Source organism: Charadrius vociferus, unplaced genomic scaffold (genome assembly GCF_000708025.1).
Source record: "Charadrius vociferus isolate BGI_N301 unplaced genomic scaffold, ASM70802v2 scaffold475, whole genome shotgun sequence".
In the NCBI taxonomy this organism is placed as follows: domain Eukaryota; kingdom Metazoa; phylum Chordata; class Aves; order Charadriiformes; family Charadriidae; genus Charadrius; species Charadrius vociferus.
This window is the reverse complement of record NW_009648337.1, coordinates 2,363,347-2,381,513: the sequence shown is the minus strand read 5'-3', so window position 1 is coordinate 2,381,513 and position 18,167 is coordinate 2,363,347. Positions and strand designations below refer to the sequence as shown.

Here is an 18,167-nt window from a genome sequence, read left to right as displayed (position 1 = left end):
GGCTATGATGAAGTTAATCAAAATAGACTTAGAACTGCCTCCCTTCTGTGAAGACTCAGAATTTCCCTCCTTATGTGAAGGACTTTATTCTAAAAACATATATATACTATTCCTATTTCTTCTACATCTCAAGATAAGAGAATGATTCTTTTTCTTTTTGAAAGAAGTTCTGAAAAGTTCCTAGAAGACAGGCAACCACCAGTCTCAAAAAGACTACCCTTTCCTGAAATAATTTGCAGATTTACCTGGAATTGCCATGAAGCGTGTTCACTTAGTTCCCTTCCTTACTTGCACTGTGGGAGTCTTAACAGCTCCAGTAAAAACGTATGTGGATGCACTGTAGAACTCATTACCACGTTAAAACATTCCACTGCTTCATTCACCGGCTGACAGTATTGCCTTTGTCACAGAGATGTGAGATGATATTCTGGGCACTGCGTATCCTGCTTTTAATGCTAAATGGACTTCACAGCAGAAGACGGCTGAATAATGGAAAGAGGAATGCAAGTAAATATATTATATGATAATTATGCTGAGCTCCTTTGGAGAAAAAGTTAATTGCAGAGTATTGGATCACTTTCTTACTATCTTTTCCTCCTCCGTAGTTGTACCTTGTATTATGCAAATGTTTTCAGGACCAACAGTTGTTCAGAAATAACTTCATCTAGCTCAGAGTGTTTACATTATATTACATGTTTCCCTTTGTATTTCTGTGCCTCTGTATTTTGTATTTGCCTGCACACTTTATACAGTCACATAAGAGAATGTCTTTAAAGTTCTGGCTTTAAATTTCAAAAAACATACCCAATCTTGAGGAGCGCTGAGCACCTGCAGTTTATCCTGCATGCTTGGTTAGACAGGCTCTGATAACAGCTTGTATCGCTGACACCCGGCAGGAATTCTGCATGCTGACTGCATTCTTGAGGGCACTTATGGAAGAAAAAATAATCTCAATTTGGATTGTTTGGAAACTGAAGAACAGAACTAATAAGATAGTGTTAGAAACAGTAGCAGACACTGTATAAACAGAACCCCATCTGAGCTGTGTTTGGAGTTTTTTCCATTCTTGTTTCTTCAATTTGACTAGCCATTGGCTGGTTTATATGCCTTTTAAAGACAGTGCAGTTTATGAAACACATGGGTTTTGAAGGTTACAAAAGGATATATGGAAAAAACATATTCATAATGGAGATCGTTCAGAAGAGCCTTGATACTGAAAGTATGCATAGAGCATTAGTAAGAAGATCACGGAAACAGACTTGCTGCAAGTTTAGTTTGCAAAGTTTTTAAGCTGTTACTGACTTTTGCTGATTTCTAAATTAGCATTTTTCTACTTGTTGCAATCACTTAATCTGTTTTCTGTTGGTGGAGGTGATAGTATTTTGTAAGGCTAACATCTCGTACCCAATTATATATATTAACTAAGGATGGATTCCCCCCTCCCCGATAAACCACGTCGGATGACTAAACAGCACAGTGATTAATGAGTTCAACATGTGTTTTGTTAAGCTTTACTCTTCTACATACAAAGCAGCATTCACTAATATTTTCGAGTTTAGTACTAAACTATACTGGAAAAGTGTTTAACAAGCAGTCCTATGCATCACTGCCGCTTTCTAATTACTGTGTAATTTCTTTAGAAGATGAAGTGACTACGTTTCAAGACAGGAACAAATCTAAATATTGTCCAACTGTGGATTAAAAATTGTGCTTATAGCCTTTGTCAATTTGGTAGGTCAAAACTATGCGTGTAGTAAGTCTCCAACAGAAAACAGCACGTTAGAAAACCTTTGCTTGAGGTTGTCTGGTTCACGTATGGATTCTGCTGAAGAAGGAATTTTCATACTTGGTGTCTTGTCAGTGTTGTAGTTGCATAAACTTTCAAACAGCTTTTGCTGCTCTTGTATGTTGTATATTTGTAGTAAGAGATGCTTGTTTGGTTTGAGATTTTTATTTATTGTTTTATAAGGACCACGTGTGTGTCAAAGGCTCCTTTCAGCAGTCTTTGATGTCACATATTAGGTAAAAGGACTATTTGCCTCATAAATATAGTTTGAAAAGTGCATTATGCCTTATAGATGGAGCTGGCTCTGAAGTGTTTCTGTTCACAGACCTCGCAGAATGTAGATGTAAGTTGTCTATGAAAGAAAACTCGCTGTCTGTAAGGGCATTTTGAAATGCTTTTGTTTACATTGTACTGCCTGTCAGGCTAGTAACTTGCTTGGGCATAACTGCAACTGAACCTCATTTACAGAAGTGGTATAAAGAGCTGTAGCTTTCCAACTGGAAGTAGGGTTTTGGTGCAGTTTTAAAAGGACATTAACACTGCTCACGGAACGCTGGTGTACCGTGCAAGGCATACTTGGAGAAGTTAGAAACTGTAATGGAAAAGGGGTTGTATGTGAGGATGACTTCCTAATTTCTCATCAGAACTCAAACTGTATAATATGACAGCTATATTCAACCACAGGAGAAGTTCAATTTAAGAAGCAACTGTATTTCAATAATTGTTTGCAGCAGTCCTTTTGAGAGCGAACTGTGAAATTTAAGATTGAGGAAATAACCTTGTTAGAAAAATCTTCCTTACAGCATTATTGTTTTCCTAAACTGAAACAATGGCACTGTATCTAATTTGAAGAGCTAGTAACATCTTGAATTAGTAATCTACTTTAAAGAACAAACTTCTGTTTTTACTCATAAAATAAAAAACTTCCTCGAACTTGTTTGGTTTTGCAATTATTTTGATGAAGATTCCCATGAAAAGGTGTATTCCTTATACCCCTATAGAGTTAATGAGATTGTTTTTACTCGTAAACTCAGTATTTATATTTTTTAAAAAACTTGTGTAAGTGGAAAATACATAGTGACATACTTACACTCTACAGCTGAAGAATAACTTCACTACTCAGTTTTCTGACATCTGTGGCTGCCTACTGCACTATATGAAAGGCAAGTGCTGGGAAATGAGATGCTCTAGAGTGAGCCTATAGTGATTTGGCTGGTACAGTGGTTGTGCATCTTGTCTTCTCCTGTAGTGTGAAAATGACTTAAATATTAATGGAAAAATTAATTCCCTGGAGTAATATTTCAGCTGCAATTAACTATAACTGTGAAAAACATCTAGTGGCGGCTTTATTAATAACTATTCTGGGACAACAGAAACTACTGGGGAAAAATCCAGGTTCACAGTTCAACCTTTTGGGAATGAACTTTAAGAATTGTGACAGTTTACAAACAATTAAATAAACACTTCTGCAGCCGTTCTTAGAGAGGGGGAAGGAAGGGAGTGTAAGGGTGATGCTGGCCATCAGACTGGGGGTAGAGGGTGGAATTCACCTTTAAGTTACTCCTTAGTTCAATTCTGTGCCACTGCGCACATGAGCTCATTGGCTGGAGCTGCAGCGCTGCATGCCACTCCTGTTTGAGTCCAGGGTTATATTGGAACCACAGGGTAAAAAGGAGTTACATTTAAAAATACATAAGGATGCCTGTGGTAGAACCTACATATAGCACCATGTGATTGTGTAGAAGTAACTGACGAGCACAGGGAAAGGCCTACTTGTGCCAGAGCCCCCGGCGGCTCCAGCTACAGTGCTGCAAAGGTGCCCAAAAGCTGTACTGTCCATCTGCTTTGTCTGTAGTTTTGGTGGAACCGAGTTCTAACACTAGCTTTCTAAATATGTTCTCCTTTCTCCTAAGCAAGCCTAAAATCATTATCCAGCTAGTGTTAAGTAATACCTCCAAGTAGTAAGAACTGTCTATGCGAGTGTCTCAGAGTTTACTGTTCTACGTATTAGTGTGGTATTTTTACTTGCTGGCAGCAAGTGGGGTTGTCAGTCTCACCTTATTGTCATGATGTGTTTCTAAGCTTTGCCCTCGAGTTTTAGAATACTACAAGCAGATGGTGTTGGCTCTCTAAGAGGACATTCATCCACGTTCAAAGTCTCACAAAGCTGATCTTTTGTTAATTCATCAGGCTACGTCAGTTTTATTTAAAAAGTTTATTTCTCTTCCTCATGATCGTAAGAGTTGCACAGTAATTTTAAAAAGGGAAACTTGCAAGTTCACATACTAATGATTTTTGCCCCAACCAGATTCAGATAGAGAGTCTTTTATGTCACTTGTAGAAACTTTTGGTTGAGTCCCTGCACCATATGCTCACTTATGTTTTAACTTTTCCAGACACTAAACAATCTAGGAAAACTTAAATGCTGCAGAGGTGCTTTAAAATAATAAGGAATGCAAAAAGATTAACTTAGTGCATTTGTGTAGCAGAAGTAACTCAATACCAACCATTCAATGGCAAATGTCATCAGTTCCAAAATTTAATAAACAAAAGTAGTTTAACACACAATATACACGTGAATGTTTGGTGAATGCACCTGAAGGAAGTTTATCTGGTTCTTAAATAGAATCAAACAAACAGCTGTAAACTTAACCGAAGCTTCAGACTGTAACTGGACCACACTCATTTTCAGGGATGCTGACAGTCTTTTTAGGTTCTTGAAAGTCTGAAAGTTTAGAACAGGTACCAGGTCAATTAGCATATATAACTTTTAAATGAAGGAAACGCATATACAATGGAGTACTCCTAAAGGCATCTGCTATTTGTGCAGACAGTCCAAGTGAGCTGTATATTCTATGACAGTCCAAGAACAGATTATGTTTCAGTGGGTTCTGTTACATAGCATCTCTTGCACACTGCTGTGAAAAAGAAGTTGCTCAATAATGTTGAAATTGAGATTTCTTGAGCAGTTTCCTTGAAAATAGAAGGAAGTTCCTGAAGTAATCCTCTTTTCATTAAATAACATCTTAACTGAAACTTTTTATAAACGGCAGACTGAGTAAATTTGTTGTGCAAATTAGATTTCTTGAGAGAAATTCCCACCTGCCTTAAAAATTGGGAACGAACACAAACCCTGGGTATGCTTTTACCGTTTATGTGCCACAAGGGGGAGATCTGGTTCTGGCACTTAGATTTTCCACTGACCCGACTCCTTAATCCAACAAAACCAGTAGTTACTTTTGGCTGGATGAGTTGAGTTGAACTGATGCTGTCAATTTACAAAGCACTACAGCTGGCCAAACTAAGCAGAAGGTGTACACAGCCAAACCCTTGGAGGAGAAGGAAACACGATGGCCTCATTTTAGCAAGTAAGGAATTTTAACTCTTTTCTTGTAACTTCATGCTAAACAGAAAAACTAAAATTGAATGGATTGCCAAGCTTTAAAATTTGGCAATGCTGTAAGATGAATGGTAAAATAACTACTTTATGTAGTTGAACCAGAGTTCCACATATCCAAAGGGTTCGCTTTGGACTGAGACCAAACACAGCAACTTTCCATTAGAAACAGAATTTTAAAAAAGGGAGAAGAATTGAAAGTTGGAACTAAGTTACTACACGTTCTACCACAAGCCAGTCTAGTGATACGCAGCTGTGGTTTTGTTTCAGTTGACCGGATGCTACAATGCATTTCTGTATACTCACCCTCTGTCAGATCTACCCAGCTGTCTTCTGTGTCGGGTAAAGGAACTGAAATTCCCATTGCCTTCCGAATTCCATATGTGCTAACAATATCACCTGGAGTCACTTGTTGTGCGAGTTCTTTCAGGTTATTGGTTACTCTCTCCGCTAGAAAAGAGAAGTGGCTGTACTTACATGCTATATTACTGTTCAAAACTTTCATCTGGCTTTACGTAGGGAAAAAAAAAAAAAGTTAAATTACTCTTTTAGGCCTAACAGGGCACATATTCTGCACTGTAACTGTTAAACCTTTGTCTTTCTTGGAGTTGATACAAGTTGGGACAATCAATTCTGTAAGAATGATGAGAAAAAGTGTATTTACCCAAGTGCATCTCTCTGTAAGATGGACCCAGAAGACAAATCATATTTGGGGGTGGTTTTGTACTTAGTCGTTCATTTTGAGCATCCTGGAGTTCTCTCAGAAGCTTTGTTGTTTCATCAAGTTTCCTCTGGAAGATTTCAGCCTCTGTTTAATGAAGAAAAGAAAGCCCTAACTAGCAAGAGAGTACATTCACTCATATTATGATATAAAACAAGGTAAGGCTGACTATGTGAGGGGATTGAGAAACTGTAACAGTTACAGATACAGCAGCAGTGCAAATACTAAGAAAACTCACCCTCAGAATCAAACTCTTCTATGGGCATGCCAAAGTTTGTGACTGCTTTCAGCGCTGTAAGTCTGTCGTTGTTAGCAGAGTCCAACCTAGCAGCAATATCCATTTCCATCATCTAAAAAAAAGCAGCAAGTAATAATTTAGATCAACCTTGAGACAACAAAATTGTTTGGGGAAAGTCAGTACACCAAGTTAGTTAAAATTAGTCTACTCTAAAAAAGTGCACATACAGAGGGAAAGGTGACAAGCCACCCTGTGAAATTTTTACCATTCCACAGTTACTCAGTTTACTATTCTATGCCATACTCAAATGGAAAACGGCATCTGCCAAAACCACTGGGGGCATGCACAAATGATACAGTAACTTAAGACTAAATTCCTTGAGCTCACCTAAACCAGAGCTGATCTAAGATCCGAGGCCAAAATTCCAAACCAACCTGGGAAGTGGCTGCAGACAAAGGCTGTAGGAGAGCAGCGCCTTCCCTAGAACTACTGCTAAGCTTGTTCTAATTGAACAAAAGTTGGGTGGAATGGACTTTAGAGATATACTTAATGCCTATAGGGGCACAAGGTATTTGATAAAATTTCTCAAAGACAACTGCTGTGATAGTTTACAGCTGTATGTTTATGTTAAACCAAAGCAGATTAAGATGAGAATAAAACAACTCTAGCTGCCAACCAGAAGATCTAACACATGGTTAAACAATCACAAAAATATCTAAGCATTTTCTTCCAGTTCTCTGGACATACAGTCTTGTTTAAAACTTAAATTTTTTGGAGGTTCTTACTCTCCAAATGCCTACAAAATAGCATGCCGTTGTCACAGTCTTAGTGTAGCTGCACAGGCCTTACAGTTGTAGGCAGTTTTATAACTGTGGGGTTAGAGAGGTTGGTTTGTTGATTCATATAAAAAAAAATAATCTACCTTTACATCTTTGATTGCATCACTTCTTTCATGTGGGCCTTCAGTTTCCTCCAATGGCTGAATAGAAAAGGATTTTTAAAGACGGGATTAAAATTAATCAGTTGTTTAAGTTCAAAGTAAAACCTTTAAAAATGCAGTATTTTTAAAGTGAAGTAAATATACAATGTCAAATGAGCTTTCTCTGTAAACCAAGTTACAAAGTAGCTATTTTTAGAGGGCTTTCTTCGGGCATTAATGCTTACTAAAACACATTTTTACAGCACACATTTTATTGCTCTTTGCAAAGTCCACAGGCTTTTCCCCAGTGATGTCACACCAGAGATTATTTACTGGGGGGTGGGAAGAAAAGGAAGGGTGATGACCAGAGGCTGAAATGTACTCTGTTCCTATACATAAGTGTATTCCTCTTAATACCTGCAGTAGTAGTGGTTGAACCCTGTAAGTCAAGTGTCACCACTGGGTACTAGAAAAGAGCTAAACCAGTGATGCTGAGCAAAGGTCTGAACTGGGGCTAAAGGTTAATCTTTGATCCATGAACTATTTCTAGCATTAGTTTAGCTAATATTTGACCTGTTAGTAAAAGGCGATGTTCTGTTTATTTCAATAGTTTACATTCATGTGAAACTCAGATCGAGACTTTTAGTTAACAGGAACCATCTTGTGGCGATTCTCAACTAATTCTTGGATTGTCAATTAAGATTGTCAAATCAGCCTCTTTGATTCCACTCATGTTTGGCATATGCAAGTACTAAAATCTAAGGACACGAAGAGTAGCTGTTTACTATTTTTACATAGCACATATTTGAGTTTAAAGCACTGCACCAAGTAAAGGGAAAAACTAGTTACTACTTCTGAACTGCGCAGTGGCTGCTAGGAACAGGATAAACTTTTCAGGGAAACAAGAAAGCCCATCCATGATCACCTCATTTCTAAACAACTGCTTATTGATACTTTCTTACTAAATGGAACAGGAGCTAGAGCTAATGAGAGTGGGAGAGTAGACAGAGAAAGGATTTGTGACTCTGACTCAGTACAGTATTTTGTAAATTTTCACGTTTCGCTAATTAACAAGTCAAGATAATCCCCTTCCAGGAAATCAATCCACTGAAGACAAAGATCAGTCTTCACCTTCAAAATTTACCAATTAAAAGGGAGCCTATTAATAAGATCAGCATCATCTTCCTCTAGCTTTATAGCCTGAGTGCTAAAACCAAAGACCAGACAGTTCACAAATCCATTCTTACCGTTTCCAGTTCCCTGAGAGCTCTAGAATGTCCTCCTTTAGTTAGAACATCAAGCAAACTATCAGCCATTAAGAAGGGATAATCTTGTGATTTCATCAAAAAATCATGAATACTAAAAGATCAAAAGATAGTTATGGTAACTACTTTCATACCAAACATGCAACGGAAAAAAAGTTACGTAAAGTCAAACCAGTATGTACAGCACAGAAAACACAAAAAGTAGCACAGAATTTGATCTAAATGGCTTGCTTCACTTTAATTATCTGTGCCTTTTGTAGCTGAGGAAACCACTCAGATTCTGAACAAAAACTGGAAAAACTAGGAAAAGTATAGTGCCTCAGGCAGCTGCAGCAAGCTGCAAGCAAACTCGCACTGTACATCAGTATTCCCAGGCTTCAGATTAATTTATACCACTGTGTATTCCAGTTTTGAGAGTCTCATAAAACAAAAGGACTTTAGCGCTGAAGTTTTTAAGATCAAGAATAATAAAAACAATGAGAAATAATTATTATTACTGTAGCAAATAATATGAAAATCAAGCACTATAGAGGCTATTTAAGAATGAAATTAGGAATCGCTATCTCTGGACTCAGGTCTCTCACTATGACCAGAGTAGTCTGGTCAGTATTTGACATTAACAAAGATGCATCTCACTCAAGGCAGTAATTGAGTTTATTAACATTAAAAAATCCAGTTAGTATAAGCATTTGTATCACTCAACATTTTTATGGCTTCGAACACGACTCCTTCAGAGTTAGTCATAAATATGCTTAAATTTTAGACTCTGTGTTCCGTGAAGCATCAAAACCCTTCAATCTTAGCTAATTTCACTTTACAGGCAAATTTTCTTATTGAAGCTTTTGTTTCTTAAAACAAACAAACAAACAAAACCCAGTAGGCTGTAAAGACAGAGGTGACATCTTCCAATAGCAATGACAAAGCCTGTACTGCAGGGAGTTGCACATAACTGCTACCACACATGCAAGCCGTAATACACGTTGTAGTCATCTGATTACCTGAAAGATCCTTGATTAGAGTCTTCCCCATATGTTGAATAGATTAAGTCCGAATCTTCTTTGCTTATGTTGGCAAATGTGGAATCGTATGTTGGAGCATAGGAACTATATGGTCCGTAATTCAGGTATGTCACTAATGAATAACAACAGTACTAATTATTACGTCTGATACGCCTGTATCATAAAAATGAAAGGAGGTTGTAAAACAATCCCCCAAAAGAAACTTTTAGGAACGCATTTCTTATGGTGAAAATGAACTTTCACAGAATACCATCTGTTCACACTGAAACATCTTTTAGTAAGATCTACATCAAATGCATTTTTATTTACAAATGTTGTATTAACAATACTGTATGCCTTAACACAATATGAAAACCCAGTCTGGTGCCAGTAACAGGTCCTCAGGCTCCCCACTATGCTCCTTCAAAGCCAGCAAAAACCTTTATCTGTCTGGTATAGTTCCTCTTCTCAGTATTGATGAACATTTTATTAAATACTCCTCCCCTTTTGTATGTGTAAACTAAGCTAGACTTTGCGATGTGCTGTTTAGTTGTGCGATGGATTCATGCAATAATGTGCTTGATCATTAAAAAAATTAGTTCAAAACTATTTGTGTGCTAGTAATGAGATCAACATATTTTGTTTATAGAAAGGAGGAGGATTTACATGTGTGTTAAAAAAGCAGCACTTGCCTGGTGTAACCTTGTTTCTTTTATCTTCTTTGAACCCTTGTAACGTGTTAACTCCTGACTGAAGTCTTCCTGCTGTCATACCCAGTTTTACAGGGCAGTAACCCGGTTCTACAATAGGATATATCAAAATACAGAAATAATGAAGGCATAGTTTAAGTGACAGGAAGATGCCCAAACTCATTTAATACCTGCAGCCAGAAAGTTCAGAATAAACAGGACACAACCCTCAAACCGTGTTCTCCTCTCCAAATGCTTCATTCAAAAGATTGTGTGTAATCTTAAACGTGAATCCAAACCAAGTAAGTGGTAATAGTAGTTAAGTATAGATTTAAGATTTAACTTAAGTGTTCAAGTTTTCACTATCAGTCTTCTTCCTTCCTTCTTCTTCCTTCTTCTTCCCTAACAGAGGCAGAAGGATCCGATTCTTACCGTGAAAGACCACGCTTAGTTTATTCTTGCTGATGTTTCCCACTGCACAAACTGGGGGATGGGAGAAGTCAAGTTTTCAGCTTGGTTTCTGTCTATTCCACTCCCAGGCAGTTCAGCTCTGTAACGAGCTGGCCGTTAAACACCTGCACTCTTGTAGCTAGTGGCACTATATCGATGGCACTGACATGACAACATGATTTGGGACCCAAACAGCTCCCAGCGGCCAATTCTGGACCTTTTGGGTGAGCAGACACTGCAGTCTGGACATAGACCAGATTAAAGGGGAGCCCAGGACGCAAGCATATGGTGGGTTGTCTCTTCTCCAATGGCAAAAGCTTTCTCCTGCAGCTCCTGCAAACAGCTGATGCAAGAAAGAGAAGCAATGGCCACTGATGGCTCCCTCCAGCTGCTCCAAACAGCAGCCACAATTGGCCCTCATCTATGTGCTCCCTCAGCTGCAGCTTTATAAATCCACATCTTTATCACACTGTAAAGAAGCATTAGGTTCTTAGCCAGCACTTGCTGATCTGCCCCAGTGAAAAAGCAGCAAACCAGGTAGATGAAAGTGGCTCGTTACCTGTACCACGACAACTTACCTCCTGCAGTAAGGTCAACCGGATTAAGAAGGCCCAGAGTTGTTGTACCATCTGGTTTTCTTCTTTCAAATTCACACTGAAATAAGATCAGACTATTTTAACTTACGTATTAGTTGAAATTCATGGTCCTTAAACTAACAAAAACATCTAATGAAACTATCCTATCCATAGGAATCAGAAAGGGATTTGGAAAGATCAGTCAGCCTCAGAAGTGAGTGCTGCTCTAACTTCTTTACTTTTACTGGATAACTTTATTGTTATAGGCACAAGGAATTAAGAAATTATGACAAATATTAACATTTCTGCAGAGGCTAAGAGATAAAACATGTAATTCACATAGAAAATTAAATGGGCCCAGTATTACCAACCCGGGTTCCTTCTCCTGTAACATTAATAAACTTTGATCAGACTTGTGGCTGTTTCAGGACTACGGGGTTTTTTGCAGGTCAGTTTTGCGATATTTTCTTGAGGTTCCTACTATTCATCCTCTTCTACTTCATCTAAAATTTCTGAAAATTTAAGCTGAACTTGCTCTGCTGATGAAATTCAGCATGCATTCAACTGATACACCTTTTTTTTTTTTTAACCTTATGATAACTTACACAGATGATCAGCCATGTGTAAAACGGTGTAAACTGTACTAAAAGCATACCTTGAGTTTCAACTGACGTAAGATGCTAAGTAAGCCTAGTTTATGAAAAAGTGAGAGGAGTTACTAAATACAAAAAGATTTACCTGGCTGTTCGCAAGTCGTCTGGTTAACTTTCCTCCAGATTCTCTAACAATACGATCAATCTGCTCCTGTTCTCTTTCCAAGCTATTGTTTTGTAATTTGTCTTCAAGTAGATCTTTATCCTTCCTGTGAATAAAACCCGCACAGCTTCGTTACCAACTTTAACAGGCACCAATGGGCTAAATATCACAAAAGGATACAGTGAAGAAGTTTTTTGCCAACTATGCAAACTCTTTCGGTAGACACAACAGCTAACAAAAAAAAAAGAGCCATTTAATATGACTGTATTTAGTACAGCTGGGAAAAATATGTGACAGATTTATAGCAGAAAATGCTTTTTTTATGTTAACTGTAAAGGTGTCTACGTTTAGCTTACTGCAGCCGTACCGACATCTTAGTTTAGCATGTTGCCGGATTTTGTGTGATCACTCCCACAAAACTACTAAGGATATTTTTGGTAAAAATTTTAGTATCTGAATTTTAGTATCTGTATTTTCAAATCTGTGAAAACAAAGTCACCAGTATTTCAGAACATTGCAAGGGGTATTTCTAGATATTAAAAGATATTTCAGGAAGTACATGCTCTTTAGCTGTGCATTTACATATTTCAAATGCAACTACTACGCAAAAAAAAATTGCTCTGTGAAATTTGCTATATAGTTATTTGTAGCAAAATATTTAAAAGGTCTTGTTTGCAAGCTTTCTCAAAACAATACTACTTATGTGAAACAGACACTAAAGCAAGAGGTAATTGAAGAAATGGAGTTGATGAGCAGTAGAGGGTTACCTACATAAAGAAATGATGGTATCATAAAGATTCTAAACTTATTTATTTTTGCTATATGAAGACGCTTTAGAGAAATGTTTCTCCCTTGAGATCCTTGAGATGAAGAAGCCTTAGTGTACGTGCAGTACCAGCAAGAGAGAAACCCACATCCCCTGGTCCCTAAAAGTCATCTTCTTTCAGTAGCATTTAAAGGGTGTATCTTATAATTGTTATTGAGAGAATACTTCACTTCTTGTGTTCTTTGCTAGGTGTTTTGAACGCTTTGGTGTCACCATCCACAGGTTCTCCTTTGTCTTTCCCAGGACCATTTTCATCTTCCCCAGTTTGCTGCAGTTCCGTCTTGTCCTTCTGCTTCCTTGTCTTCTGCAGGTCAGCCATGAATTCTATACTTTGTTTCAGGCTCTGAATTCTCTCCTAAAAAAACCACCGAAATCCTTTTATTTACTACTTAAATTAATCTTTTCCTAACCTACCCATAGAGGATGATTTTATTTCAGTTCTTTCTTTCTTATACTAGTAAGTATAAAGTCAGTTTAGAAAATGAAATATGAAATGCAAACATTTCTTCAATAACTGATCTGCTAGCAGTACTAAAGCATGAGCCTTAAAACAATGGACTACTTAAATTCTAATATGCAAGCAGTTGACAAATATTAAGCAAGTTTTTATTAATTTTCATGAGATCCTTGTAAGAAAAGTGGAATGAAAGAGGGGTCAAAAAGGAAGAAGCGTATTTTTTAATATTTTGTTTTGTATTTTCTATTACCTGGCTAAGTATCTTCATCCCAGAGTGCAGCAGTTTTTTTGCAGCTTTGTAGTAAATGGTGTCTGGTTTGTTGTAAATCATTGCATTTGTACACATCAGTTTGAAGTTATCCTGTAGAGATGTTAATAATTTTGGAATGAAAGTTAAAATTTTATAGTATACTATATCAAAATCCTGGTTGCAAATGCAGTGTCTTGAGCTTTAAGGAAAAGGAACTTCAAAGAACAGTTTTAATTAATGAATGTAAGAAATCTATTAAATTAAAAATTTAAACGGAAATAAGTATGTAAATTAGATTCAAGTCTCAAAACTAGCACCCAAAAAAACATCCTGAAAGTATTCTTAAGTGTTCAGTATTGTTTGTAGTTCTCAGAGCTTTAATGGAAGTCCTCTTAGCTAAAATCACCCACTTCCATGACCAATCAGCAGTCATTAAAAGGAACACAAAAAAGACAATAAAGCTAACTTTAAAAACAGAAAACCTGCAATTCAAAGTTAAATCACTATAAGGAATACACCAAAGTTTCAGTTATAATGATGAAAAACGTATTCTTGTTTGAAGTTCATTTCTTGAATGACTGAGCTAGAAACTTCACTTCTATACTCAGTGCAGAGCCTCTACAGGTAGGTATGTTTTATCACATTCTCAGCTATTTACGAAGACAAAAAGTTAAAATGAAAAACTAACCAGAAACAGCTGAAACAACAGGGAATGTTCTTAAGTTTTGGAGCTCTAAAGAAGGAATGTGCAAGAAAATGCAACCAATACTATTAACTAACATCTAAGTTCAACTGTTAATTACACACAAATTACACTTCTCAGGTCCTCATCTAGCCCAGTAAAGTAGTAGAGAATATTTCTGCTGAAGAAAAAAAACAAAACAAGTCCCCTCACTTTTTAAAAGCTATAGGGGCCTTCAAAACAAGCCCTTGAATCCGCTAGACACACCACAGCACAGGGTTAAGCGGTTGCTGCCAATAGGACTGAGGCTCATCTTGCCTTCACTTATCTGTGGATGCACATGACTAGATAAGCTAGCACAGAGGTGACAAGAGGCAAATGACAAACTAGTAACAGACAGGCAAAGCCAATAAATTCACCAGACTCCTTGGTTTTTGAGGTAATACATTGAAAAAAGAGAGCAGTCTGGCAGAAGTACTAATATTTTCATTCTTAAGTAAAGACCTAAAATGACACACTGAAGAACAAATTGACATGTTCTGTTGAATCCTGCATAAAACCTGAAACCATCCACATCTTTTTGAGATGCATATTTACAAACCAGAAGTGTTTTCTCTTTCACTTCCAGAACTTATTTGCTCACAAAAACTCAACAAGAAACATTTCCTCAGGCAGAAGTACTGGTTCTTTTGGCATCTTCATATTCTCATAAAATACTAGAGTTCAAGTCAATTGAGCATAATGCATCTCTGTAGTGAAAATAAAATTTACAGAATTACCTTTAATTCTTCTATGGACTGGTACCCATTGTTCTTGATCTTCTCTTTCATGGTACTAAAATCCATTGGGTTTTTAATGATCATGGAATAGCCAGGGGCAATAAAGTCAGTCACAGGAAATGAAAAGAAAGAACTTGGATCTTTTCTGTTAAGAAATGAAAAGACAGTTTTTTTGTGTTTCAACTTATAACAAAGAACATATTGAGCCTGGAATTAAATAGAAAGGAAAGGACTGAGCTGAAAAGGAACCAAAAACATAAAGCTAGAAATGGCTTGTGTCAGCATAATCTGTCACTTTTGAAGGCTGAAAAGATCTCATATGCAAACCCATATACCAAAAAAGTGCTACAAACATATTTGAGAAGTTCTACGTCTTGATAACTACCTGTGCTCCCAAGAAGGTTAAAAAAAAACCCTACCTTTTTTTTATTATTTTTAAGGTTTTGGCTTTTCGAAAAGTGGCTTTATGATAATTAAATTACTGAAAAATAAAGGGAATGAATGTCTCAAGAATCTATACTTGTCATTCATCGCTTACTCTGAAATTAACAGAAGGGAAGGCTTGCTGCTAAAAGTTGTGATAAAATGTGTACTTATGATTATATTGATTTTCAGGTTATGTAATGTTAATAATTTTTTACATTAAAATTTCTTAAGACTTCCGGTGATCTCTGACATACACTGATGTTCCTGGGTGCTTCTAATAGCATTAAAATCAAATATAGTTGGTTGGTATTTTCTCCTTAGGACCAGGCTTGATCCTTAGAATAAGCTAGCAAGAATCCCTCCTCCAGAACAATTGGTTTTTTTGCTTTTCACTGAACTCTGTAGCATGAGATGCCTCCTACACCAGTCTTGGTACTATGCACACTGCTGAAACCCTTGGCATTTCAGGCCTCTTTCCTGAGGCTTACTTATGGATTTCCACTCCAAGCTGCCAAATTGCTACAGAACAGGGAAAAAAGCATTTTGCTACACATACTACAGACGCACACAGCGCAGATATTCTGCAACACCTGTGGAACACTTATAGCTTCCAGGATTCAAAACCAAAAGTGGCTGCTTCTTTCTGTATGTTTGAAAGGGTACCAAAACAAACACAAGTGCTTTTTGATAGCTGGTTGTTAGTTTCTTGAAACTGACAACAAGGTCTTGAAAATTTAGTGTCAGAAAACTCACAAACAAACAGATTCAAGCTTAATCTGCTGAGACAGGTAAAGATCTTTCAACTCCTTTCATACAAGACATACACATATTCTTAATTCTTAAAGCCAAGGAAGAATATCTTAAAGCACAGACTACTTGAAAGAACTGCAAATCTGATGATTTTAATCGAAAGGCATTTGGTTAGTAAGACAGTAAGAGACCATGATTTAAGTTTTCACGTGCATACTTCCTTTTTATAGTAAAACATTCTAAAAATAGGAGAACTCAAGGTAAAAGAAGTTTTGGCAAGTTCATTCCAAACTCTTTTGCCTCTCTGAAAAAAGGAAAGCATCACATTATTGTAAAATTGTCCTATTTTTAAAAGTTTTTTAAAAGTACTTTAAACTTGAAACTGGAGGTGTTTACAGGAAGCCTAAGCTGAGAAGTTATGGATGCTTAAACTAGCACTTAAATTCCTAAAGTAGTCCTGTTAGCAACACATTTAGCAGTAATATTTTCACTCAGCTTTTTCTACGCCTCTTCCCTTAATGTATGTTATTTTCACTTCATAGCTCTGAAAACCTGTAGCACAGATATTTACCTCTGCAGCTGTCTCATGAGTTGATTCAGAGCTTCCTGAAGTGGCGTTTGCTCCACCTCTAGACCAAAAAGAAGTGTGGGGAGAAAGGCTGTGAAACAGAACTGACTGCAAGAGGTAATAAACTTCCAAGATATTAGAAATCAACTAAACAAAACTGATGCAACTTGCGACTTCATCATAAATGAAAACAATACAGTGGCAAAGCCCACAACTTATGTGGGGGATCTACTTTTCTCATTGGCCTGACTTGACATTCTGCCCACTCTGACATAGGTACCAGGTACCATTCTGCAAAAGAAGTATGTGGTAACATAATTTCAAATTTGTGTATGAGATGACAAAAAATGTCAAGTCACTTGCTATAGAAACAATGAGCAATCAAATGTCAGTCAATTAAAGAAAACTGGAATTAGCACAAGAAATTTCTTTTTTTTTTTTTCCCCACCTTCCTGTTTTGATAAAGTACTCGTCAATGGTTTCTCTGGTGGCAATTCCAATCTGATGGGGGTCTGACATTTCATTTCCTGTTCTCCCTCACTGTCTGCATGGTCTCGATCTCGTTTCTTTTTATCCTCCTAGAAAGAGAAAGATTGTTACAGAAATTTAGAGAACCTGCAAAACCAGCATTATTCCTGTACATAACGCGCTCTGGATTTTTCAAAATTACCTCATAGAGTTAAAAAAAAAAAAAAGGTTTGTAAGTCTGTAAAAACCTTGTATTCTTTATGTACTGTCTCCATCTGCTGGACAATAAAGTAATTCAGCTTTACAATGCAATGTATCACAGAATTATTTTTTTAAAAAATGTGACAGCAGCTTATAGCATGGCAGGAGCCACTCTGCACAGAGAATTGTCTCCAGTGAAGTCACTAAAGATGATTTTTTGATGGTTTTAGAAAAAATAGTAAACAGTCAGGAAATTTAAAAGTAGAGGTACCCACAATGCTTCAAATAAATGTGTTATAATTACTTATCATGTTAGGAACCTTGAGAGGGAATTTTTTTTTTCTTTTTTTAATTAAGAACTTGTAAACTCTCCATTCTGTTTTAAAGAAAATGATTTATTTAGAAACAGAGTTCCCCCCCTTTTTAATTTTGTGTGCTCTTAGATTCGCAAATATTTTTTGAAAGATGAGACATTTCAGACTACTTTGCTCAGCTTTTTCTAATAAAAGTACGTGGAGAAAAGAAATCGGCAACACTAATATAATAAGTTTGAATGTATTCCATTTTAAGGATACAATTACAGTCATACCTGCTCACCTTCTGATGTGAAGGCTAGAGAAAGTTAAAGCTTTTTTTTTTTTTTTTCCTAAAATGCACTAGCATCAATACATACCTTAACTTTCCTCTTTCTTTTCTCCTTTTCTTCTCCAGGAGCTTGTTTTTCTCCTTTCTTTCTCTTTTTCCTTTTTCTGTCCTTGTGTTTTTCATGTTCAGATTTGTCTTCGTACAGGCTCGGATCAAGTCCCGCATTTCCAGTAGACAGCTCAGCAACTTCGCTTCCTCCGACTTTCAGCACCAGCTTCAGTGGCTTTTCTACGTATTCTGAAACCGGCAGAGGAGGAGTGAGCCGTGTGAGCGCTGCAGAGAACACCGACACCCGCCTGCCCTGCCCTGCCCTGCCCGGCC

General features: G+C 37.1%; 1 protein-coding gene across 1 annotated transcript in view; it reads right to left on the bottom strand.

Moving 5' to 3' along the window:
• Positions 1-4,314: 4,314 nt before the first annotated feature.
• Positions 4,315-18,167, bottom strand: part of BRD7 (bromodomain containing 7) — a 15,659-nt gene continuing 1,806 nt past the window's right edge. Inside the window, exons 2-17 of the mRNA XM_009885077.1 lie at positions 17,875-18,157; positions 16,981-17,110; positions 16,536-16,593; positions 14,789-14,933; positions 13,328-13,438; positions 12,791-12,975; positions 11,777-11,900; positions 11,042-11,117; positions 10,017-10,124; positions 9,325-9,457; positions 8,309-8,420; positions 7,065-7,121; positions 6,143-6,254; positions 5,848-5,991; positions 5,490-5,633; positions 4,315-4,511 (exon numbers count right to left, since the gene is read on the bottom strand). Of these exons, the coding sequence (XP_009883379.1) occupies positions 4,447-4,511; positions 5,490-5,633; positions 5,848-5,991; positions 6,143-6,254; positions 7,065-7,121; positions 8,309-8,420; positions 9,325-9,457; positions 10,017-10,124; positions 11,042-11,117; positions 11,777-11,900; positions 12,791-12,975; positions 13,328-13,438; positions 14,789-14,933; positions 16,536-16,593; positions 16,981-17,110; positions 17,875-18,157 (1,987 nt within the window). The 3' untranslated portion in view covers positions 4,315-4,446. The remainder of the gene's footprint in view (positions 4,512-5,489; positions 5,634-5,847; positions 5,992-6,142; positions 6,255-7,064; positions 7,122-8,308; positions 8,421-9,324; positions 9,458-10,016; positions 10,125-11,041; positions 11,118-11,776; positions 11,901-12,790; positions 12,976-13,327; positions 13,439-14,788; positions 14,934-16,535; positions 16,594-16,980; positions 17,111-17,874; positions 18,158-18,167) is intronic.